This window comes from Saccopteryx bilineata, chromosome 2 (assembly GCF_036850765.1).
Source record: "Saccopteryx bilineata isolate mSacBil1 chromosome 2, mSacBil1_pri_phased_curated, whole genome shotgun sequence".
Classification (NCBI taxonomy): domain Eukaryota; kingdom Metazoa; phylum Chordata; class Mammalia; order Chiroptera; family Emballonuridae; genus Saccopteryx; species Saccopteryx bilineata.
In genome coordinates this window covers 313553459-313579371 of record NC_089491.1, presented here as the reverse complement: position 1 = coordinate 313579371, position 25913 = coordinate 313553459, and the positions used below count along the sequence as shown (strand labels likewise).

The window sequence follows — 25913 nt, the reverse complement described above, 5'->3', positions numbered from 1 at the left end:
GGATTCTTTGGGGTTTTCGATGTATAGGATCATATCATCTGCAAAAAGTGATACCTTTACTTCTTCTTTTCCGATATGGGTGCCTTTTATTTCTTTGTCTTGTCTGATTGCTCTGGCTAGAACCTCTAGTACCACATTAAATAAGAGTGGAGAGAGTGGCCTGAGCTGTGGTGGCGCAGTGGATAAAGCGTCGACCTGGAAATGCTGAGGTCGCCGGTTCGAAACCCTGGGCTTGCCTGGTCAAGGCACATATGGGAGTTGATGCTTCCAGCTCCTCCCCCCTTCTCTCTCTCTGTCTCTCTCCTCTCTCTCTCTCTCTCTCCCTCTCCCTCCTCTGTAAAGATGAATAAATAAAAAAATTTAAAAAAAAAAATTTAAAAAAAAAAAAAAAAGAGTGGAGAGAGTGGACAACCCTGTCTTGTTTCTGATTTAAGGGGGAAAGCCTTCAGTTTAGTGCCATTTAATATGATGTTAGCTGATGGTTTATCATATATGGCCTTTATCATGTTGAGATATTTTCCTTCTATACCCATTTTGTTGAGAGTCTTAAACATAAAATTGTGTTGTGTTTTTTTGTGTGTTTTTTTTTTCTGAAGCTGGAAACGGGGAGAGACAGTCAGACTCCCGCATGCGCCCGACTGGGATCCACCCGGCACGCCCACCAGGGGCGATGTTCTACCCACCAGGGGGCGATGCTCTGCCCCTCTGGGGCGTCGCTCTGCCATGACCAGAGCCACTCTAGCACCTGGAGCAGAGGCCAAGGAACCATCCCCAGCGCCCGGGCCATCTTTGCTCCAATGGAGCCTTGGCTGCGGGAGGGGAAGAGAGAGACAGAGAGGAAGGAGGGGGGGTGTGGAGAAGCAAATGAGCGCTTCTCCTATGTGCCCTGGCTGGGAATCAAACCCGGGTCCCCCCGCACGCCAGGCCAACGCTCCACCGCTGAACCAACTGGCCAGGGCCGGTATTGTCATTTTCATTTGTCTGTATATATCTTTTGATCTCTGCACTTACTTCTTCTTTGACCCATTCATTTTTTAAAAGTATGTTGTTTAGTTTCCACATTTTTGTGGGGTTTTTTTTCCTCTTTTTTTGCAGTTGAATTCTAGTTTCAAGGCTTTATGATCAGAAAATATGCTTGGTACAACTTCGATTTTTCTGAATTTACTGATGTTGTTTTTGTGGCCCAACATATGGTCAGTTCTTGAGAATGATCCATGTACACTGGAGAAAAATGTATACTCAGTCACTTTGGGATGAAATGTCCTGTAGATGTCTATCATATCCAGGTGCTCTAGTGTTTTGTTTAAGGCCAATATATCTTTGTTGATTCTCTGTTTGGATGACCGATCTAGAGCCATCAGTGGTGTATTGAGGTCTCCAAGTATGATTGTATTTTTGTCAGTTTTTGTTTTAAGGTCAATAAGTAGCTGTCTTATATATTTTGGTGCTCCTTGGTTTGGTGCATATATATTAAGAATTGTTATGTCTTCTTGATTCAATGTCCCCTTAGCCATTATGAAATGGCCATTTTTGTCTCTGAGTACTTTTGCTGTCTTGTAATCAGCATTATCAGATATGAGTATTGCTACGCCTGCTTTTTTTTGGATGTTATTTGCTTGGAGTATTGTTTTCCAGCCTTTCACTTTGAATTTGTTTTTATCCTTGTTACTTAGATGAGTTTCTTGTAGGCAGCATACAGTTGGATTTTCTTTTTTAATCGATTCTGCTACTCTGGACCTTTTTATTGGTGAGTTTAAACCATTTACATTTAGTGTAATTATTGACACTTGTGAGTTCCCTACTGCCATTTTATAGATTGCTTTCTGTTAGTTTGTGTCTTGTTTGATCCTTCTCTTTCATCTTTCTATCTTTTGTTTTTATTTGGTTGTATTCCATACATCTTTCCTCTGTTGCTATCTTTTTTAAATCATGTGCTTCTGTGGTGGTTTTTTCAATGGTGGTTACCTTTAAGTAATGAAAAGGGTTCCTACCCTGTTCATTGTAGTGCACTATTTTGTGAGTACTTTTGCACTCCATTGTCCTTTGCTACTGTTAATCTCCATCCTCTCCTCCCCCTTTCTTTTTGTTGTTGTCACAGTTTAAATTTGGTTTTATTGTGTTCTTCTTGGAGCTTTTACTTCTGGCTTTGTATTTTTTTTGTTTTGTTTTGTTTTGTTTGTTTGTTTTCTAATTCATTTTTAGAGAGGAGAGAGAGACAGAGAGGGAGAGAGAGACAGAGAGAGAGAAGGGGGGAGGAGCTGGAAGCATCAACTCCCATATGTGCCTTGACCAGGCAAGCCCAGGGTTTCGAACCGGTGACTTCAGCATTTCCAGGTCAATGCTTTATCCACTGCGCCACCACAGGTCAGGCTGTGGCTTTGTTTGTTTTTTTGTTCTTTGTATCTGATTGGAGAACCCCCTTTAGTAATTCCTGGAGTGGGGGTTTTCTGATGATAAATTCCCTCATCTTTTCTGTATCTGTGAATGTTTTTATTTCTCCTTCATATTTGAAGGATAGCTTTGATGGGTATAGTATTCGTGGCTGAAAGTTCCTCTCTTTCAGGACTTTAAATATTGGGGTCCACTCTCTTCTAGCTTGTAGAGTTTCTGTTGAGAAATCAGATGATAATCTAATGGGCCTTCCGTTATATGTTGTATTCTTCTTTTCCCTGGCTGCCTTGAGAATTTTTTCTTTGCCGTTGGTTTGTGCCAATTTCATTATGATGTGCCTTGGAGTAGGTTTGTTGGGGTTAAGGAAACTCGGAGTTCTGTTTGCTTCTTGAAATTGAGGCTTTAGTTCTTTGCACAGGCTTGGGAAGTTCTCATCTATTATTTGTTTGAGTATGTTCTCCATTCCATTTTCTCTCTCTTCTCTCTCTGATATACCTATTATTCTTATGTTATTCTTTTTGATGGAGTCAGATGATTCCTTTAGGGCTATCTCATTTTTTTTTTTTTTTTTAGTCTCTTTCTTCTTCTCTCTGTTGTGCCTCAAGTTGCTTGTCTTCTATTTCACTAATCCTACCTTCTATCTGGCCTGTTCTATTAGCTAAGCTTGTTACCTCGTTTTTCAGCTCATGTATTGAGTTTTTCATCTCTGTTTGATTTGTTTTTATAGTTTTAGTTTCCTTGGAAATATATTCTTTGTGTTCATTGAGTTGTTTTCTGAGCTCCCTAAATTGCCTTTCTGTGTTTTCTTGTATATCTCTGAGTATTTTTAGGATTTCTATTTTAAATTCTCTGTCGTTTAACTCCAAGGTTTCCAATATATTAAATTTTTTCTCCATAGATTTTTCCTCATCTGTGTTATTTTTCCTCTTTTGTATCCATGATATTTGATTTTCTCTTCCTTAATGGCGTCTGAGGGTGGTTTTGTTGATACTATTAATGAGATTTAATAAAGAATAAAAAGTTAAAAAATAAAAATAAAAAATTGAAGTTTTTTTTAAATAAAGAAAAATTTAAAAAATTTTTTAAAAAAAGGAAATTATTCTCCCCCTCCTTTTTTCCTCTCCTCTCCTCTCCCCTCTTTCTAGAGAAAATCTTGTGGTGAACTCTGAATTATATTGTACTAAATAGAACAAACAATGCCTGTACTGGAGGGCCTGAATTGGGGAGAAGTAATAAAGGGGCAAAAAAAAAAAAAGGGGGTATGGACCCACAAAAAGCAAATAAGGCCCTGGCCGGTTGGCTCAGCAGTAGAGCATCGGCCTGGTGTGCGGGGGACCCGGGTTCAATTCCTGGCCAGGGCACACAGGAGAAGCGTCCATTTGCTTCTCCACCCCCCACCCTCTCCTTCCTCTCTGTCTCTCTCTTCCCCTCCCGCAGCCGAGGCTCCATTGGAGCAAAGATGGCCCGGGCACTGGGGATGGCTCCTTGGCCTCTGCCCCAGGCACTAGAGTGGCTCTGCTCGTGGCAGAGCATCGCCCCCTGGTGGGCAGAGCGTCGCCCCTGGTGGGCGTGCAAGGTGGATCCTGGTCGGGCTCATGCGGGAGTCTGTCTGACTGTCTCTCCCCGTTTCCAGCTTCAGAAAAATTTAAAAAAAAACAAATAAGGAAAAAATTTCAGTCAAGGATAAAATGATTTGCTTATAGGTGTTGGTTGACTAAGAGTTATGATGAGAGGAATAAGAGGGAAACAGGAAAATGGGGGGACAAATTAAAAAATTACTATTGTATTTAGTGGAACAAGAACTAGATAAAATGGAGAGCCAGGGATGGGAGCACTGCTAATGAGTTAAAAAGGTGAAGTAAAAACCCCCCAAAATGCCACAAACATAAGTTTGAGTCCCAGCTAAGATAATTTGTTCGTTATTGAGGTTTGAATGAGAGGAGACGTAAAGGAGAAAGGAAGACACTAATATAGAGGGAGAAAAGAAAGAGAGAGAGAGAAAAAATAAAGAGGGAACCACTAAAAAAAGAAAAAAGAGGAGAGAGAGAGAGTTAAGGGTTTGGAGTGCAACCCTCATAGAGAGAAAGGAAGAGGAAAGAAAAGATAATGGGAGATGTAACACTTATGGGTAGTGTAGTTGAAGGAGAGGAGAGAGTAAGACCGGCAGAGAGTTAAACGACCAAATTGGAAGAGGAAAAAAAAAATCAAGAATGAAGATAAGAGAAAGAAACGAACAAATATAATAAAATAGGATAGGTTATAAAGTCTGCGGATTATTCTTGATTTTGAGAGGTTAACTTCTTGCTTTTTCTTTTCTCTCCCTCTTCCTGGTCGGTGACTCTGTACCCCGGGTTCTGCCCCTTTGGCATGCTCAGGTAGAGGTTTGCAGTTGATAAGTCTCTGTGGCGATGTCATGTATTGTGCTTCAGTCTCGTTGGCAGTCAAGGCTCATTAGCATTTATAGGCTCTGACAGTGAAAGAGTCCATGTTCCTGGAGCCTCTCTCCTAGTCTTTCCTTCCTCAATTAGTAGCCTGATAATTCAGCTATGGGGTTGCTGCTGCCTCTGCCTGGATAGTAAGAGGCTCAAAGAGCTGGCCACTCCCCACTCTATTCCCACTCAGCACAGGGCTCTGGGTAAGGCTCAGTCAGTCAGAGCTGCTAGCATAATCAGGCGGGGCTTCCGCCCACTCAAAGACCTCTGGCTCTGCCACTCTGTCCGGTAACACGGGTGGGCACCCATTCCTGGGGCCCTTGGAGGAAACTCTCGCTCACTATCTGTGCGCAGACCAGGATATCAGGCCGGAAGTCTCACCCTCTGAGTGAAACCCCTCCCGCATGGAAAAGTTGCAGCGTTGGAATTGGCTCTTGCTCACTCCCCGTGCATGGCACCCTCAGGGTGCTGGGGCAGCTCGAGATTCCGTTTTTGGCCCACACAAAGGCCCTTGACTCTGCCTCTCTGTGGGGTAACACGAGCGCCCACTGCTGAGGCACTTGGAGGAATCTCTCGCCCACTATCTGTGCGCGCCGACCAAGAGATCAGGGAAAATGGCTGCCCCACTTATCTTTCTTTGTCTGGGTTTGGCACGAGTCTTAGCTTGTATTGACTGGGTTGCTACAGGCACAGTTTTTCCTCGGCTTGGATCTCTATGCTACAGCCTGGTTCGGCCGTTTGTGCTGCGGCCTGGATCTAATCACTCCCTTTACCTGCCTCAGTTTCTATATTCTCAGTTCCCAGTGAAAGCCACCCTGTTAAGGTTATTGAGGAAAGCGGAACATTTCTTACTCCCTATTTCCTTCGGGGTTTGATTATATATTTAGCCAATTTTTCGCTCGACCATACCTTCGGGTGTATTGCGAAACAGCTGGAGGCTCCAAGGATAGGTTTTTCTGTTTCTGGTTGAAGATCTTGTTGAGTTTTGAGGGAGATTTATCGGTATCGCTTCCTACCGCGCCATTACGCTGACATCATCTCCATTTGCCTTTTTTATTTTTTTATTTTTCTTTTTATTAGCACTAATCGCACCTCAGATAAACCTCATTGGCTATGATACTGCCACTGCACAAAGCTACATTTGCATTTTTTAAATGCCTTACACATGTATGATCATACTCTGGATGGTCAGGAGGCACGAGGACGTACATGAATGTTCGTACTTCTCAAAAAGCTAATTTAGCAAATAGTTTTTTATTACTTTTCATATGACAAGTACTCAGAATTTTAAGATGACTCATTTCATCAATGGTTACTCTTTTTTGGATATTTATTGTGTGCCAGGTAATGGGCTAAGTGCTTTCCATTTTTAATCCTCATAACCAACACATGAAGTAGATAATATCTTTGTTTCACAAATACAGAAATTGAGGATTAGAAAGTCTAAGTAACTTGGTTAAGGTGACAGGCTATGAAGTCACAGAGCCCTGACTAGATACCAGATCTGTCTGACCTCAAAGCCAGTGGCTCTAACCACTGTACTGTATTGCATTTGATGGTCCATGTTTTCTAGGACCTCAAAGTCCAGTAGTAGAATCATGAATAAATGGTTGTTATAGTGTAGTGCTGCTACAGCTCCCAGCAAGAGCATCTAACCGGGGTTAGTAGGATCCAGAGGAAATCCTTCCAGAGCTAAATCCTAAAGGATAAGAATTGAGCCAGAAGGGCTTAGTCACTTCCACCTCATTGTTGTTGTTGTTTTAAATTTTTAAATATACTCAGTAATTAGAGAGGAATGGAGAGAGAGAAACATTGATTTGTTTTTCCACTGATTTATTCATTTGTTTGATTCTTGTATGTGCTCTGTCTGGGGATTGAACGCACCACCGTGACATGTTGGAGCAGTGCTCTAACCAACTGAGCTATCTGGCAAGGTCCCCGTCTATTGTTTAATTACAGATTAGATTTCCTAGAAAAGCAGCCCTTTGTCTTGTAGAATTCTTCTTTTTTCCAAGGGTTCATGACAGACTTATATACATAAAATAATTCATTCATAGAAAATGAAAACAAAAGCAAAGATAAACAGAGGCGTTCTGGTCTCGACTGATTACATTAAAAGGCTAAAATTGGCCCTGGCTAGTTAGCTCAGTCAGTTAAGACCATTGTCCTGAAACAAGGTTATGGGTTCTATCCCTGATCAGGGTACACGTGGGAAGCAACCAAAATATGCATGACTGAGTGGAACAAATGCTTCCCTTCCCCCTTCCTTTTCTCTCTCTTCCTTTCTCTGTCTTTCTAAAAATCAATGAAAGTTAAGCCCTGGCCAGATAGCTCTAGAGCAGTGATAGTCAACCTGGTCCCTACCACCCACTAGTGGGCGTTCCAGCTTTCATGGTGGGCAGTAGAGGAGCAACCAAAGTATAAATAAAAAGATAGATTTAACTATAGTAAGTTGTTTTATAAAGATTTATTCTGCCAAACTTAGCAAAAATACAACATAAAGTACTTGGTAAGTAATTATTATTATATGCTTTAACTTGCTGTAACTCTGCTTTATAAATTTTATAAAGTAAAGTTATTTCCCTACTTTATAAATCACCATTACTATAGAACCGGTGGGCGGTTAGAAAATTTTACTACTAACAGAGATACAAAAGTGAGCGGTAGGTATAAAAAGGTTGACTACCCCTGTTCTAGAACGTCATCCCGGAGCACGGAGTTGCCCATTCAATTCCCCAGTCAGGACACATATGCTCCTATCTCTCTCTCTCTCTCCCTCTCTCTCTCTCCCCCTCTCCCCCTACCTTTCTCAAAAAAAGTGGGAGGGGGGCTAAAATTTCTTTTTTTTTTTTTTTTTTCATTTTTCTGAAGCTGGAAACAGGGAGAGACAGTCAGACAGACTCCCGCATGCGCCCGACCAGGATCCACCCGGCACGCCCACCAGGGGCGGTGCTCTGCCCCCCAGGGGGGGGTGCTCTGCCCATCCTGGGCGTCGCCATATTGCGACCAGAGCCACTCTAGCGCCTGAGGCAGAGGCCACAGAGCCATGCCCAGCGCCCGGGCCATCTCTGCTCCAATGGAGCCTTGGCTGCGGGAGGGGAAGAGAGAGACAGAGAGGAAAGCGCGGCGGAGGGGTGGAGAAGCAAATGGGCGCTTCTCCTGTGTGCCCTGGCCGGGAATCGAACCCGGGTCCTCCGCACGCTAGGCCGACGCTCTACCGCTGAGCCAACCGGCCAGGGCTAAAATTTCTTTAATAGGAGAAAAGAAAGGGGAGTCCGAATGCAGAGATGTCTGAAGAATTTTTTTGTTGTTCATTTTAGAGAGGAGAGGGAGAGAGAGAGAGAGAGAGGAGAGAGAGAGAGAGAGAGAGAGAGAGAGAGAGAGAGAAGGGGGGAGGAGCTAGAAGCATCAACTCCCATATGTGCCTTTACCAGGCAAGCCCAGGGTTTCGAACCGACAACCTCAGCATTTCCAGGTCGATGCTTTATCCACTGTGCCACCACAGGTCGGGCTGTCTGAAGAATTTTGTGCTTCATGTAGATTGTTTAGAGTAACTGTCTTAGTTGACTTATGAATGCTGTTTTTCCTGCATGATGTTCATTCTGGAACTGTGTAGAAGCCATGTACTTATTGTCGTTTTCCCTGGAAGCAAGAGACTAGCTGGATATATATAATGCTGTAAGAAGTAAGGAATTCATTTTGCTAGCTCTTAATTTGCTTCAAAAAGCAGTTAACTAAAAAATCATAAGATTCTTATAGAAACACCACCACCTTGTGGCCCATGAATATCTTTTAATTATCCACTTGACTGCTACTTTTTTTTAGAGCTATAGTGCTTTCTCTCCAGTACAACTGAGAAAACTGAGTCCTATCAGTGGTAGGGTATACTGTTCAGATTGCTGTACTGAGGTAACAGGCTCTGGATTCTCATTGGCTTAATACAACAAATTAAATTATTTATGATGTATGCATGTGTTTTGTTTTGTTTTGTTTTTGGTCTTGCTGTATTTCCAAAGTGGTTTACAGTCAAACATGGGAAGGGATAGACATAGGGATAAAATTCATCTTTGGATGTCATTCAGCATGTAGGTTGCCACAGCAGGGGAAGAAGAAAGAATTTATATCCACTCGTAAATTTTTTGTATTCATTTTAAAGAGAGAGAGAGAGAGAGAGAGAGAGAAGGGAGGGAGGGAGGGAGGGAGGAAGGGAGGGAGGAACAGGAAGCATCAACTCCCATACGTGCCTTGACCAGGCAAGCCCAGGGTTTCGCGCTGGCGACCTCAGTGTTCCAGGTTGACACTTTTATCTATATCCATTCTTAGCTGGCTATCACTAGAAAAGATAAACCTTGTATGAACTTATAGCTCATTAATTAGAACTAATTAAATGACCCCAGTCTATCTGCAAGAGAGGGTAGGAAATGTAGAGAATTTGGATATTTGAGAAACATTGTTTTCCATTGGTCTCAGACAATTGGAGAAACTCTGTTACTCAGTTAACTTTATATGATATTAAGTCTAACAGTCCTGGTTCCAGTGTTTCAATGTGAAGTTCATTAAGTTATATTAGTGCTATTTGCTTTCACTTAGATGCTTTACATACTCCCTATTATATGTCTCTAATGAAAAATTCTTTATTCCAAGGCACAAATATGAGGTTTTTGGGTGTGTTGGGTACTTAGAGAAGGAAATACAAAGATGAATTAAATAAGACTCATTTTCTTCCAAGTGTATGGCCAAAAATGGGAAGCAAACTTGTGTATAAGATAACATGATATAATAAAAAGAATAGAGCCTGACCTGTGGTGGCGCAGTGGATAAAGCGTTGACCTGGAACGCTGAGGTCGCAGGTTCGAAATCCTGGGCTTGCCCAGTCAAGGCATATATGGGAGTTGATGCTTCCTGCTCCTCTCCTTTTTTTTTTTTTTTTTCATTTTTCTGAAGCTGGAAACAGGGAGAGACAGTCAGACAGACTCCCGCATGCGCCCGACCGGGATCCACCCGGTACGCCCACCAGGGGCGACACTCTGCCCACCAGGGGGCGATGCTCTGCCCATCCTGGGCGTCACCATATTGCGACCAGAGCCACTCTAGCTCCTGGGGCAGAGGCCAAGGAGCCATCCCCAGCGCCCGGGCCATCTTTGCTCCAATGGAGCCTCGGCTGCGGGAGGGGAAGAGAGAGACAGAGAGGAAAGTGCGGCGGAGGGGTGGAGAAGCAAATGGGCGCTTCTCCTGTGTGCCCTGGCCGGAAATCGAACCCGGGTCCTCCGCACGCTAGGCCGACGCTCTACCGCTGAGCCAACCGGCCAGGGCCCTGCTCCTCTCCTCTCTTTCCCCCCTTCTCTAAAATGAATAAATAAAAATAAAAAATAAAAAAAAGAATAGAGATTTTGATATCAGACAAACTTGAATTTGAATTCTGGCTTCACCACCTACCAACTCTGTGATCTTAGGCAAAATTAGGTGCTTAATTCCCCTGAACCTTGATTTCCCTCATTATAAAACAGGCATGATGATATTCTACCTGTCTTCTAGGATTCTTGGCTCAAAAGCAATGTGTTTAAAACTCTATATTGCCTAGCATCTCATAGGTACTCAGTTAACAAAAGCCACAAATACAGTTCAGGGCAGAGTAAAAAATGCCATGCAAAACAAAGAAACTGCTATCAGCAGAGAGGGAAAATAATTACTTTTGACTGGAGGTGTCTGAGAAGTATTCACAGAGGATGTGATAGTTGAGATGAGCCTGAATGGAAGAGTAAGATTTAAATAGGGAGAGAGGGAAGTTGAAGTAGAATGAGCATAAGTACAGACCCCTAAAAGTGAATAACATCTTTTAGCATGATGATATGGCTGGAATGTGGAGCTCATACAGGAATGAGACGAGAGGTCAGTTAAAGTCATGGCTTTGACCTCAACTGACCATGCTAAGTACTTTGCGGCTTATTTTGATATCAGCAGGCAACCATCCAACCTTTTTGATTAGAAGATTTAAATTTATTACTTGGGAAGACAAATCTTAGAATATGAAAAATGAAGAGTCAAATATTTAAAGGTAAAGATACCAATTAGAAAGTTGTTATGGAATTTAAGATGTTTTTAAATGGATGTGTTATGAGGGGTGGCACAAAAGTAATATATTTTTTTTTTTAATAAATTTTTATTAATGGTAATGGGATGACATTAATAAATCAGGGTACATATATTCAAAGAAAACATGTCTAGGTTATCTTGTCATCAAATTATGTTGCAAACCCCTCGCCCAAAGTCAGATTGTCCTCCGTCACCCTCTATCTAGTTCTCTGTGCCCCTCCCCCTCCCCCTAACTCTCTCCCTCCCTCCCTCCCATGTCCTCCCTCCCCCCCCCCCACCCTTGGTAACCACCACACTCTTGTCCATGTCTCTTAGTCTCATTTTTATGTTCCACCAATGTATGGAATCATGTAGTTCTTGTTTTTTTCTGATTTGCTTATTTCACTCCTTATAATGTTATCAAGATCCCACCACTTTGCTGTAAATGATCTGATGTCATCATTTCTTATGGCTGAGTAGTATTCCATAGTGTATATGTGCCACATCTTCTTTATCCAGTCTTCTATTGAAGGGCTTTTTGGTTGTTTCCATGTCTTGGCCACTGTGAACAGTGCTGCAATGAACATGGGGCTACATGTGTCTTCACGTATCAATGTTTCTGAGGTTTTGGGGTATATACCCAGTAGAGGGATTGCTGGGTCATAAGGTAGTTCTATTTGCAGTTTTTTGAGGAACCACCATACTTTCCTCCATAATGGTTGTACTACTTTACAGTCCCACCAACAGTGAATGAGGGTTCCTTTTTCTCCACAGCCTCTCCAACATTTGCTATTACCCATCTTGTTGATAATAGCTAATCTAACAGGAGTGAGGTGGTATCTCATTGTAGTTTTGATTTGCATTTCTCTAATAACTAATGAAGCTGAGCATCTTTTCATATATCTGTTGGCCATTTGTATCTCTTCCTGGGAGAAGTGTCTGTTCAAGTCCTCTTCCCATTTTTTTATTGGATTGTTTGTTTGTTTGTTGTTGAGTTTTATGAGTTCTTTGTAAATTTTGGATATTAGGCCCTTATCTGAGCTGTCGTTTGAAAATATCAGTTCCCATATAGTTGGCTGTCTGTTTATTTTGATATCAGTTTCTCTTGCTGAGCAAAAACTTTTTATTCTGATGTAGTCCCATTCATTTATCTTTGCCTTCACTTCTCTTGCCATTGGAGTCAAGTTCATAAAATGTTCTTTAAAACCCAGGTCCATGATTTTAGTACCTATGTCTTCTTCTATGTACTTTATTGTTTCAGGTCTTATATTTAGGTCTTTGATCCATTTTGAATTAATTTTAGTACACGGGGACAGGCTGTAGTCGAGTTTCATTCTTTTGCATGTGGCTTTCCAGTTTTCCCAACACCATTTGTTGAAGAGGCTTTCTTTTCTCCATTGTGTGTTGTTGGCCCCTTTATCAAAGATTATTTGACCATATATATGTGGTTTTATTTCTGGGCTTTCTATTCTGTTCCATTGGTCTGAGTGTCTATTTTTTTGCCAATACCATGCTGTTTTGATTATCGTGGCCCTATAATATAGTTTAAAGTCAGGTATTGTAATGCCCCCAGCTTCATTCTTTTTCCTTAGGATTGTTTTGGCTATTCGGGGTTTTTTATAGTTCCATATAAATCTGATGATTTTTTGTTCCATTTCTTTAAAAAATCTCATAGGGATTTTGATGGGAATTGCATTAAATTTGTATATTGCTTTGGGTAATATGGCCATTTTGATTATATTTATTCTTCCTATCCAAGAACAAGGAATATTTTTCCATCTCATTGTATCTTTTTCAATTTCCCTTAACAATGCTTTGTAATTTTCATTATATAGGTCCTTTACGTTCTTTGTTATGTTTATTCCTAGGTATTTTATTTTTTTTGTTGCAATCGTGAAGGGGATTATTTTTTTGAGTTCGTTTTCTAATATTTCATTGTTGGCATATAGAAAGGCTATGGACTTTTGTATGTTAATTTTGTATCCTGCGACCTTACTGTATTGGTTTATTGTTTCTAATAATCTTTTTGTGGAGTCCTTCGGGTTTTCGATGTATAGGATCATATCATCAGCAAAAAGTGATAGCTTTACTTCTTCTTTTCCGATATGGATGCCTTTTATTTCTTTGTCTTGTCTGATTGCTCTGGCCAGAACTTCTAGCACCACGTTGAATAAGAGTGGAGAGAGTGGACAACCCTGTCTTGTTCCTGATTTAAGGTAGAAAGTCCTCAGTTTTATGCCGTTTAATAGGATGTTGGCTGATGGTTTATCATATATGGCCTTTATCATGTTGAGATATTTTCCTTCTATACCCATTTTGTTGAGAGTCTTAAACATAAAATTGTGTTGTATTTTATCAAAAGCCTTTTCTGCATCTATTGATAAGATCATGTGGTTTTTGTTCTTTGTTTTGTTGATATGGTGTATTACGTTAACCGTTTTGCGTATGTTGAACCATCCTTGAGATTCTGGGATGAATCCCACTTGATCATGATGTATTATTTTTTTAATATGTTGTTGTATTCGGTTTGCCAGTATTTTGTTTAGTATTTTAGCATCTGTATTCATTAGAGATATTGGTCTGTAGTTTTCTTTCTTTGTGTCATCCTTGCCAGGTTTTGGTATGAGGGTTATGTTTCCCTCATAAAATGTGTTTGGAAGTATTGCTTCTTCTTCAATTTTTTGGAAGACTTTGAGTAGAATAGGAACCAAGTCTTCTTTGAATGTTTGATAGAATTCACTAGTATAACCGTCTGGGCCTGGACTTTTATTTTTGGGGAGATTTTTAATAGTTTTTTCTATTTCCTCCCTGCTGATTGGTCTGTTTAGGCTTTCTGCTTCTTCATGACTCAATCTAGGAAGGTTGTATTGTTCTAGGAATTTATCCATTTCTTCTAGATTGTTGTATTTGGTGGCATATAATTTTTCATAGTATTCTACAATAATTCTTTGTATTTCTATGATGTCTGTGGTGATCTCTCCTCTTTCATTTTGGATTTTATTTATTTGAGTCCTGTGTCTTTTTTCCTTGGTGAGTCTTGCCAAGGGTTTGTCAATTTTGTTGATCTTTTCAAAGAACCAGCTCCTTGTTTTATTGATTTTTTCTATAGTTTTTCTGTTCTCTATTTCATTTATTTCTGCTCTGATTTTTATTATCTCCTTTCTTCGGCTGGTTTTGGGTTGTCTTTGTTCTTCTTTTTCTAGTTCCTTAAGGTGTGAAGTTAAGTGGTTTACTTCGGCTCTCTCTTGTTTGTTCATATAGGCCTGAAGTGATATGAACTTTCCTCTTATTACTGCTTTTGCTGCATCCCAGAGATTCTGATATGTCGTATTGTCATTTTCATTTGTCTGTATATATCTTTTGATTTCTGCACTTATTTCTTCTTTGACCCATTCATTTTTTAGAAGTATGTTGTTTAGTTTCCACATTTTTGTGGGTTTTTCCCCCTCTTTTTTGCAGTTGAATTCTAGTTTCAAGGCTTTATGATCAGAAAATATGCTTGGTACAATTTCAATTTTTCTAAATTTGCTGATACTGTCTTTGTGGCCCAACATATGGTCAATTCTTGAGAATGTTCCATGTACACTAGAGAAAAATGTATACTCTGTCGCTTTGGGATGAAGTGTCCTGTAGATGTCTATCATATCCAGGTGTTCTAGTATTTCGTTTAAGGCCACTATATCTTTATTGATTCTCTGTTTGGATGACCGATCTAGAGCCGTCAGCGGTGTATTGAGGTCTCCAAGTATGATTGTATTTTTGTTAGTTTTTGTTTTAAGGTCAATAAGTAGCTGTCTTATATATTTTGGTGCTCCTTGGTTTGGTGCATATATATTAAGGATTGTTATGTCTTCTTGATTCAACTTCCCCTTAATCATTATGAAATGACCATTTTTGTCTCTGAGTACTTTTTCTGTCTTGTAGTCAGCATTATTAGATATGAGTATTGCTACGCCTGCTTTTTTTTGGGTGTTGTTTGCTTGGAGTATTGTTTTCCAGCCTTTCACTTTGAATTTGTTTTTATCCTTGTTGCTTAGATGTGTTTCTTGTAGGCAGCATATAGTTGGATTTTCTTTTTTAATCCATTCTGCTACTCTGTGTCTTTTTATTGGTAAGTTTAATCCATTTACATTTAGTGTAATTATTGACACTTGTGGGTTCCCTACTGCCATTTTATAAATTGCTTTCTGTTAGTTTTGTATCTGGTTTGATTCTTCTCTTTTGTTTTTCTATCATTTGTTTTTGTTTGTTTGTGTTCCATACTTCTTTCCTCTGTTGCTACCTTTTTTAAGTCAAGTGTTTTTGTGGTGGTTTTTTTAAGGGTGGTTACCATTAAGTAATGAAAAGGGTACCTACCATATTCATTGTAGTACCCTATCTTATAAGTATTTCTGCACTTCATCATCCTTTGCTACTGTTAATCTCCATCCTCTCCCCCCTTTTTTTCCTTTGTTGTCACAGTTTAAGTTTGGTTTTATTGTGTTCTTGGTGGAGCTGTTACTTGTGGTGTTGTTTTCTTTTGTTCTTTGAATCTGGTTGGAAAACCCCCCTCAGTATTTCCTGGAGTGGGGGCTTTCTGTTGATAAATTCTCTCATCTTTTCTGTATTTGTGAATGTTTTTATATCTCCTTCATACTTGAAGGATAGCTTTGATGGGTATAGTATTCTTGGCTGAAAGTTCCTCTCTTTCAGGGCTTTAAATATTGGGGTCCACTCTCTTCTAGCTTGTAGAGTTTCTGCTGAGAAATCTGATGATAATCTAATAGGCCTTCCTTTATATGTTGTACTCTTCTTTTCCCTGGCTGCCTTGAGAATTTTTTCTTTGTCATTGGTTTGTGTCATCTTTATTATGATGTGCTTTGGAGTGGGTTTGTTGGGGTTAAGAAAACTTGGTGTTCTGTTTGCTTCTTGAATTTGAGGCTTTAGTTCCTTCCACAGGCTTGGGAAGTTCTCGTCTATTATTTGTTTGAGTATATTCTCCATTCCATTTTCTTTCTCTTCTCCCTCTGATATACCTATTATTCTTATGTTATTCTTTCTGATGGAGTCAGACAATTCCTGTAGGGCTTTCTCATTTTTTATTATTTTTGAGTCTCTTTCTTCTTCTCTCTGTTGTGCCTCAAGTTGTTTGTCTTCTATTTCACTAATCCTATCTTCAATCTAGGCTGTTCTGTTAGCTAAGCTTGTTACCTCGTTTTTCAGCTCGTGAATTGAGTTTTTCATTTCTGTTTGATTTGTTTTTATAGTTTCAATTTCCTTGGTAATATATTCTTTGTGTTCATTGAGTTGTTTTCTGATCTCCCTATATTGCCTTTCTGTGTTTTCTTGTATATCTCTGAGTATTTTTAAGATTTCTATTTTAAATTCTCTGTCATTTAGCTCCAAACCTTCCAATATGTTAAGTCTTTTCTCCATAGATTTTTCCACATCTATTTGTGTTACCTCTCTTTCTTTTGTATCCATAATATTCGATTTCCTCTTTCTTATCGGCATCTGAGGGTGGTCTTATTGATAGCACGCAGGCGCACTCCCTGGCGGCTTGAATGAGCGTCGCTGCGGTAGCTTCCTCCACACCCTCGTCTCTCAGATTCAAGTGATAACAGTCCTTTTGCTTTCAGTTTGTGTGGAACTCCGGAATGCTCCGAGGATAAATTTTTCTGTTTCTAGTTGATAAATTTGTTGTGATTTAGGGGAGAGCTGTCGGACGCGCTTCTCACGGCGCCATTTCCGTGACGTCACTCCAAAAGTAATATATTTATACATTTTCTGTGCTCATGAAGCTACTTGGTGAGACTGAATGGGCAGCTTTTATGTTAACATTGATTTATCAGGCAACTCTCTTATTACAGCTATCTCACATCTGCTTCTGCTGATTTCATATCCTAATCTTTCCCTTGTAACTGGTATCCTTCCACTTATATGTAAGCCTGTTATCCTCAAACAGTTTGGGAGTTGGTTCTCCAGTTTGTATTTTGTCAGATTTATGTCCTGAATATATGTCCTCATCTCCCTACACCAACCATCTCTTCCCAGTTCAGAGGTTTCTATGTGCAGTTCACTGAATAGAGCAGTATATTTTCACTTAGCTCGATGCTTTATACACTTCCTCATATTTTTATAAATGAAGATTATTTTCCAGCCTGACCAGGCGGTGGCAGAGTGGATAAAGCACTGGCATGGGACACCGATGACCCAGGTTCAAAACCCCAAGGTCACTAGCTTGAGCGCGGGGTTGCAGACCTGAGCATGGGATCATAAACATGACCCCAAGGTCACTGGCTTAAGCAGGGTGTCACTGACTTGGCTGGAGCCCCTGGTCAAGGTACATATGAGAAAGCAATCAGTGAACAACTAAAATGCCACAAACAACAAGTTGATGCTTCTCATCTCTTTCCCTTCCTATCTCTCTCCTTTGCTTAAAAAAAAAAAAAAAAAGATAAAGATTATTCATTCTAGGCTCTGGCCAGTTGGCTCAGTGGTAAAGCATCAGCCTGGCGTGTGGTTGTCCCAGGTTCAATTCCTGGCCAGGGCACACAGGAGAAGCACCCATCTGCTTCTCCACCCTTCCCCTTCTCCTTCCTCACTATCACTCTTCCCCTCTCACAGCCAAGGCTCCATTGGAATAAAGTTGGCCCAGGCACTAAGGATGGCTCCATGTCCTCCGCCTCAGGTGCTGGAATGGCTCTGGTGGCAACAGAGCAACACCCCAAATGGGTAGAGCATCACCGCTTGCTGGGTGGGCTTGCTGGGTGGATCCTAGTCGGGCACATATGGAAGTCTGTCTCTGCCTCCCTGCTTCTCACTTCAGAAAAATACAAAAAAAAAAAAAAAAGATTATTTATTCCAGGGCACAACTATCAAGAAAAGCGTTGCAGGGAGTGTAATAATACCTATTAAATAGAAACATTACACTAATCCCCTAATAACTGAAGTGACGTGATTAGGTACTGGCCACCATTCATCACGGTGGGCAAGAGCATTAAAGTAAGTTTCCTGTATTAGCTTGTTAATGGCTGTACTATGCTCCTGAAGCATCTCTAATGGAATTACTTGTTTCCATTTGAGACAGAGCCCTAACATAGCACCATAAACTGGAACAGATTTAGAGGTTGAGTAATGTGATTGAATTTAGAGAACTGTCAATCATAATAAGGATACTCATTTTACATAAAACTAAAATGTACATTAGTGGCATTTTCCCCTGTTGCAGACATTGCTTAAAACCTCAGTGTTGTAGCAAGCATAAAAAGCCTTTTAATTTCAAAACACTAAAATAATTTCTTTTCTAGTTGGACCCTGGACATTTTTTGCACATTGGGACCCAGGTACCCCAAAGCCTTGCTGCTCACCTGGATAACCAGGTTTCGATTGAGAGTCTCAGACCTATTTCCCGCACCAGTGAGAATGACCCGGTGAGTTACTAATGTATATATGGATTTTTATTCAGGGCGTATAATTTGTGTGGCTGTCATTCTACATGTTAGGAAAACTAAAACCCAGATTTACATGTAGTCAGGCAGTGTACCCAAGACAGCATTCTAAAACCCAGATCTTCCCCATTCCTGTCAGATACTGTGGTAGCATAAAATACTCAGGCGGGTCAGTCCACATTTGTTCTGATCTGATCCCTACCATTGAATTCACTTCATGCCTTCCTGGCTGGATCGCTCAGTTGGTTAGAGCATCATCCTGAAGCAAAGAGGTTGCCAGTTCAATCCCTTGTCAGGGCACATACAGAAACAGACCTATGTTCCTGACTCCCTTTGTCTTTCTCTAAAAATAGAAATTTTAAAAGAAAAGAATTTACCTCATGCCAAGGACTATGCTGCACGTAGAGCAGGTGCATAGTATATATATACTTTTTGTTTGTTTTTGTTTTGACAGAGACAGAGAGAGTCAGAGAGAGGGATAGATAGGGGCAGACAGGAAGAGAGAGATGAGAAGCATCAATTTTTCGTTGCAACACCTTAGTTGTTCATTGATTGCTTTCTCATATGTGCCTTGACCATGGGGCTATAGCAGACCAAGTAACCCCTTTCTCAAGCCTGCAACCTTGGGCTCAAGCTGGTTAGCTTTGCTCAAACCAGATGAATCCACACTCAAGCTGGAGACCTCAGGGTTTCAAACCTGGGTCCTCCACGTCCCAGTTCGACACTATGTACTGCATCACCACCTGCTCAGGCCATAATACATACTTATTAATTCAATTCATTAGAAGTTAAATTTAACGGTTATTATTGATTAAAATTTAAAGCATATGAGCCAAAGTGGTCTCTATCACAACTATATACTTAGTTCTGTCATAAACAAATGGGTGAGGCTGTGTTCCAATAAAACTTTACTTACAAGCCCTGGCCGGTTGGCTCAGCGGTAGAGCGTCGGCCTGGCATGCGGGAGACCCGGGTTCGATTCCCGGCCAGGGCACATAGGAGAAGCGCCCATCTGCTTCTCCACCCCCCCCCTCCTTCCTCTCTGTCTCTCTCTTCCTCTCCCGCAGCCAAGGCTCCATTGGAGCAGGGATGGCCCGGGCGCTGGGAATGGCTCCTTGGCCTCTGCCCCAGGTGCTAGAGTGGCTCTGGTCACGGCAGAGCGACGCCCAGGAGGGGCAGAGCATCACCCCCCTGGTGGGCAGAGCTTCGCCCCTGGTGGGCGTGCCAGGTGGATCCCGGTCGGGTGCATGCGGGAGTCTGTCTGACTGTCTCTCCCCGTTTCTAGCTTCAGGGGAAAAAAAAAAAAAATTTACTTACAAAAGGGATAGTCAGCCATAGTTTACTTAAAAGAGTCTGGTATGGATATTCCTAAAGAAATCAACCTCATTTGCCCAAGATGACAGCAGAGCAGTTACAAAACCTAGTTTTCCTAATAACCAACCTGGGGACTATTTTCTGTCTACCTTTCTAAGTAAATCTCCTAGTTCTGGAGAGGGAACTAACTTGATTTGTTGAGGAGAGCAGCATTTAAAGAGAGGTCTGTCATCAGAAGCTAGGATTTCAGTGGTATTCAGTGTTGTATTTTCTACTTCAGATCCTATTAGGTTAGATGTTGATTTCTTTTTTCTGTTCCCAGCATTATTGCTGTCTCATAAACAAAGTTAGTTGTAAGGTCTGTGTTTAAATAAAACCAATTTTTTTTCTTTTTGTTCATATTCCTACTCTCTGGGTCTCCCCATTCTTAACATACGCTGTTGTGCATGTGGGAAGGAAAAAAATAGATTACCCAAAACACCATCTCAAAAGGATGTGTTTTATTTATGTCTCCAGTGTTCATCTACTTTCACAAGCACAGAATTAAATATAATAAGTAAATGAAATCATCAAAGTGTGTTTCAGCTTTCCCTGTGAATGTAGTCTCTCTATCTGCCAATTCCTCTATAGTTTCTATGGAAACAGCAGCATGCTTGTCATGTGACTGGAGCATCTCTATACACAGCACAGAAGAATCCAGATGGCAAGAATTGTTGCTGCTACCTCCACATCTAGGGTTTATGTTGCTGGGCAACTGGTTTCATCATTCAGGGAAAAGCCAGCTTTATATACACACTGTGGATTTAGGAACAACAACTAGCATTTCTTTTTGTCTAAGACAAGAAATGAAAGATAACTTTTCCAGCTCTGAGAGATGAATGTTTCTCAGTATGGTCTATCAGGCCCCTTTCACTTTTTCAGTCTTTTGTCACTTTGTGGCCCCATTATACCTGTTTGCGTTCTTATTTCATAGGCCAAGCATGAGGAGCAGCATGAGGGTCAGCACTACAACCTTCCCCTCCAGGATATGAAGACTATATTCCCCCATGGCCTGCCTCCTCGATTTGTAATGCAGGTGCTCAAACGGGAGGGAATTGGAGAGAGCCCAGAACACAAGCCGTTGACAACAGAAGGGTAGAATTAAATGAATAGAAAACTATAAAAAATGAAATTTGAACTTTATTTTATTTTATTTATTTTAAGGGGGAGAGAGAGAGAGAGAGAGGGAGGGAGGGACAGCAGAAAGGGAGAGAGATGAGAAGCATCAACTTGTGGTTGCGGCACCTTGTTTGTTCATTCATTGCTTTCTCATATGTGCCTTAATGAGGGGGGGGGGTCTCAGGTGGGCCAATGTCCCCTTGCTCAAGCCAGCAACCTTCGTGCTCAAGCCAGGTCATTTTGATGTTCCTGCACTCAAGCTTATGAACCTTTGCTTCAGCCAGATGAGTCCACGCTTATGCTGACAACCTCAGTGTTTTGAACCTGGGACCTCAGCATCCTAGGTCAACGATCTGTCCACTGTACTATCACCAGGCAGGCTAGATAGTTTTCTTATTTTTTGTGACAGAGACAGAGGGGGACAGACAGACAGGAAGGGAGAGAGATGAGAAACATCAATTCTTCGTCGCGGCACCTTAGTTGTTCATTGATTGCTTTCTTCTATGTGCCTTGACCAGGGGGCTACATTAGATGGAGTGACCCCTTGCTCAAGCCAGCGACCTCAGGGTTTTGAACCTGGGTCCTTTGCATCCCAGTCCGACGCACTATCCACTGCACCGCCTGGTCAGGCAAGATAGTTTTATCAATAGACATTCATAAAGGCTTTATTTGCAAAACACTTTCATACATATCAATACTTCCCAAATTTTTCCACCAAAGTATTTCTGATGTCAAAAAGGAAATGAACTGTCCTGGCCAGTTAGCTCAGTCAGTCAGAGCATTGTCCCAAAATAACAAGGTTGCCGGTTCAATTCCCAGTCAGGGCACACACAGGAAGCAACCAATGAATGCACGACTGAGTGGAACAAATGCTTCCCTTCCCCCACCCCTCTCTTTATTTTTCAGTCTCTAAATAATCAATAAATAAAAAATTAAACCTTGGCCACATAGTTCAGTTAATTTGAGCGTCATCCTGGAGTACAGCGATTGCCAGTTTGATCCCCCATCAGGGCACATGCATGAACAGCTTGATGTTCCTGTCTCTGTATCTCTCTCCCTCTTACAAAAAAGAAAAGGAAATGGACTTTATGTCAGATTTCTGGTTTGTTTGTATATTGGTGGTGTCAGATATGGCCTCATATCTATGGGGCAGCTGGTCGGTCACCTTCTCCTGAGCTGCAAAGTGAATAATTCTAGAGAAATGCCTAGAAGCTCATAGTAATAAGAATTAACTAAAGCCTGACCAGGCAGTGACACAGTGTATAGAGTGTCAGCCTAGGGTGCTGAGGACCCAGGTTCAAAACTCCAAGGTCGCCAGTTTGAGCACGGGAACATCAAAATGATTCCATAGTTGCTGGCTTGAGCCCAAGGTCGCTAGCTCAAGCAAGAGGTCACTGACTTAGCTGGAGCCCCCCGGTCAAGGCACATATGAGAAAGCAATCAATGAACAAATAATGTGCGGTAACTATGAGTTGATGCTTCTCATCTCTCTCCCTTCCTGTCTTTCTCTCTCTCTTAAAAAAAAAAGCTGGCCTGACCTGTGGTGGCGTAATGGGATAAGGCGTCAACCTGGAATGCCGAGGTCGCCTGTTCAATACCAAATCTTTAAAAAAAAAGAAGTAAAAAAAAAAGCTAAAAATAAGTTGAAAGGAATTAACATGAGTCAGTGCTTACCATATGTCAGGTACTTTATTAAGCTTTTTACATGCTTTTAATATTTACATCAACCCTAAGTGGTATACAAAGTTAATGTGAGATAGCTGTATTATTTATAGATTTCAATTAATTGATACAATATCTGTGCTCATTAACAGATTCAATTAAAAGTTGACTTATGTTACTTGGTCTGAGATTGTAATGTGTTTCAGTTTTCAGCTAATTTTTTTTGCATGACAGAGACAGAGAGAGGGACAGATAGGAACAGAGAGACAGAAAGGGAGAGAGATAAGAAGCATCAATTCTTGTTGTGGCATATTAATTGTTCATTGATTGCTTTCTCGTATGTGCCTTGACCAGGGGGCTACAGCAGACAGAGCGACCCCTTGCTCAAGCTGGCAACCTCAAGGTTTCAAACCTGGGTCCTCTGAGTCCCAGTCTGATGCTCTATGCGCTGTACCACTGCCAGGTCAGGCAGTTTTCAGCTAAATATATGGATATATTTTCAAATTCTGAACCAACCCAACTTCTAACTACATAAATGAAAAATATGCATTTTGTTGCTAATTAGGCTCAATGTATATACCAAGACCTGGCTATAAGTTCACACCCACTCTCCTTTCTCCTTCCTCATTTTGTTAGGTGAAGACATTCAATGAAGCTTGCCTGATGGTAAGGAAACCAGCCCTAGAGCTTCTGCATCACCTGAAAAACACCAATTTTGCACATCCAGCTGTACGGTATGTTCTCTGTATCCTTTCTGCCTATGTGGGCTGTCTTGAAGCAGTGCTTTCCTTCTTCAAATGAGAGAAAAGAAAGAATGCAGGAGTACTCTGTCAACATAGAAGTGTCCCTTCTGGTAATGTTTTCTTTAACAAGTGCTTTAGATGGGGAGAAAGGAACAGGAAAAACCCTCAGTCTTTGTCATATTATTCATTTCTGTGCGAAACAGGACTGGCTGATACTGCATATTCCAGATGGTAAGAACTTTCTGTCTTAACTATGCTGGGGTTAGTTATCCTGTTACTGTGTAGCGTTGTGGCTTTAATTTTCTGACAAGTCTCTAATAGCTACAGGAGAGGTCTATGCTTCAGATGCAAAGTGGTCCAAATTAGTTCATCATAATTTCTTCATATTACTGACAAGCAGGTTGCAAAGTGAAGCAAATACAATAAGAAGAAATTCAGCTAAAAGCTTTCTGGAGCCTTTTGATAAGAATGAAGTAGCCACCTGACCAGGTGGTGGCGCAGTGGATAGAGCATCGGACTGGGATGCGGAGGACCCAGGTTCGAGACCCTGAGGTCACCAGCTTGAGCGTGGGCTCATCTGGCTTGAGAAAAAAAAAAAAAAAGGCTCACCAGCTTGGATCCAAGGTCACTGGCTCAAGCAAGGGGTTACTCGGTCAAGACACATATGAGAAAGCAATCAATGAACAACTAAGCTGTCAATACAAAAAACTGATAATTGATGCTTCTCATCTCTCTCCATTCCTGTCTGTCCCTATCTATCCCTCTCTCTGACTCTATCTCTGTTCCTGTTTAAAAAAAGAAAAAGAAAAGAAAAGAATGAAGTAGCCTGACCAGGCCGTGACGCAGTGGATAGAGCATTGGACTGGGATGCAGAGGACCCAGGTTCAGGACTCCGAAGTTGCCAGCTTGAGCATGGGCTTATCTGTTTTGAGCAAAGCTCACCAGCTTGTACCCAAGGTTGCTGGCTCAAGCAAGGGGTTCCTTGGTCTGCTGTAGCCCCCCAGTCAAGGCACATATGAGAAAGTAATCAATGGACAACTAAGATGTCACAACAAAAAACTAATGATTGATGCTTTTCATCTCTCTCCATTCCTGTCTGTCTGTCCCTATCTATCCCTCTCTTTGACTCTGTCTCTGTAAAAAAAAAAAAAAAATGAGCCTGACCTGTAGTGGCGCAGTGGATAAAGCGTCAACCTGGAAACGCTGAGGTTGCTGGTTCAAAACCCTGGGCTTGCCTGGTCAAGGCACATATGGGAGTTTATTCTCCCTGCTCCTCCCCCCTTCTCTCTCTCTCTCTCTCTCTCTCTCCCCTCTCTATAATGAATAAAAAAAATGAGAATGAAGTATTTTGGCCCAGCAGTCCTCACTTTGATATGTAATGACCAAGAGCATAAACTACCACGTTAGAGGTCATCACAGACATTATTGCCATCAGTCAACAATGTTGAGTTATCCAGAGAACCTTCCACATGGTACTGGTTATCAGCGTCTAGACTTAGAAAACTTAAACTGTCATACTTTGTACGTATTTCTCCTTATTGTGTGTGTATCCACATTTTATGACTCTTTGGAAACCGCCAGGAAGCTGAGGTGACCTTTAATACACTTGGTATGCTTTGTGTATTGATAATGTTTAATCTAAAGTGGACCAGACAAAAATAAATCTTGGAAACAAGGTCTTAAGTAATACATGTAGGAGACTAAAGTCATTTCCCAGAACTTAGAATCAGAGTATTTTGAGCTGAATATGGTCAATTTGTGCCTTGTTTTTTGTGCCCTTTTTTTTAAAGCTCATCTTTGGGTGAAAAACTGCCGGGATCTTCTGCAATCCACCTACAACAAACAGCGCTTTGATCAACCTTTAGAGGCTTCATTCTGGCTGAAGAATTTCAAAACTGCAAATGAACGTTTCTTGAGTCAGGTAACTAGACTTCCAGAGTTTTGATGCTGGACATTCTTTCAATAGAGTCTGTCTTCTTTGTGCTTGAAGTAGCAGTAGACTGTAGAGAACTAGTATTGTGATTGAAATTACGATAACGTTTTCCATTTCTTTCATATATTTTACTCACACTGAGCTTAAAATCTAAACTCATCCATGTGAAGTAGTGGCAGCAGTAGGCTGTTTCCATTTTGAGGACAGCAAATTAAAGTCCAGATTATTTCATTGACTTTTCCAAGGTCACAGCCTCAAAGCCTCTAAAGCACATTTTCAACTACATACTTCAGATAAGAACATTTTTGGAACCATAAATGTATTGGTAAAATGACTCTTTAGTAATCTTGTACATGATCTCTAGGCCAGGGGTTTTCAACTATAAGTACTCAGAATCATCTAATAGTTTATTAAAAATGTAGATGCCAAGGCCTGATCCTGGACCTTTTTAGTCAGGGTGTGTGTGTGTGTGTGTGTGTGTGTGTGTGTGTGTGTGTGTATTTTTAAGCTCTAGGCAGAAGTGTGCTAGATAACAACGACTTCCATACTGAGATCTTACAGGGCCTGAAAAATAGATTTAAAACTAATTCCTAACAACCTTAGTCTCCTACCTTCTCAACTAGAGATCAGTTCATTCTTCCACTGAGTAGCCATTTTTGGTTTTTATTTGGTTTGTTTTTAGATAAAAATTCAAGAGAAGTATGTCTGGAATAAGCGAGAAAGCACTGAGAAAGGCAGTCCTCTGGGAGAAATAGTTGAACAGGTACCTAAAAGAAGA

At 41.0% G+C, this 25913-nt stretch overlaps 1 protein-coding gene and 1 pseudogene across 8 annotated transcripts in view; one reads left to right on the top strand and one right to left on the bottom strand.

Annotated features, from left to right (window-relative positions):
• DAP3 (death associated protein 3) overlaps positions 1-25913 on the top strand; it is a 69551-nt gene that overhangs the window by 30082 nt on the left and 13556 nt on the right. For 4 of the 8 annotated variants that reach the window (XM_066261903.1, XM_066261905.1, XM_066261909.1 and 1 more), the window contains 6 exons: positions 18185-18307; positions 20613-20714; positions 23096-23204; positions 23341-23433; positions 24993-25123; positions 25818-25898. In XM_066261903.1, the coding sequence (XP_066118000.1) occupies positions 18185-18307; positions 20613-20714; positions 23096-23204; positions 23341-23433; positions 24993-25123; positions 25818-25898 (639 nt within the window). The remainder of the gene's footprint in view (positions 1-18184; positions 18308-20612; positions 20715-23095; positions 23205-23340; positions 23434-24992; positions 25124-25817; positions 25899-25913) is intronic. The other 4 variants (XM_066261908.1, XM_066261907.1, XM_066261906.1 and 1 more) reach the window with 3 other exon arrangements.
• Positions 5879-5960, bottom strand: LOC136327820 (U4 spliceosomal RNA; annotated as a pseudogene).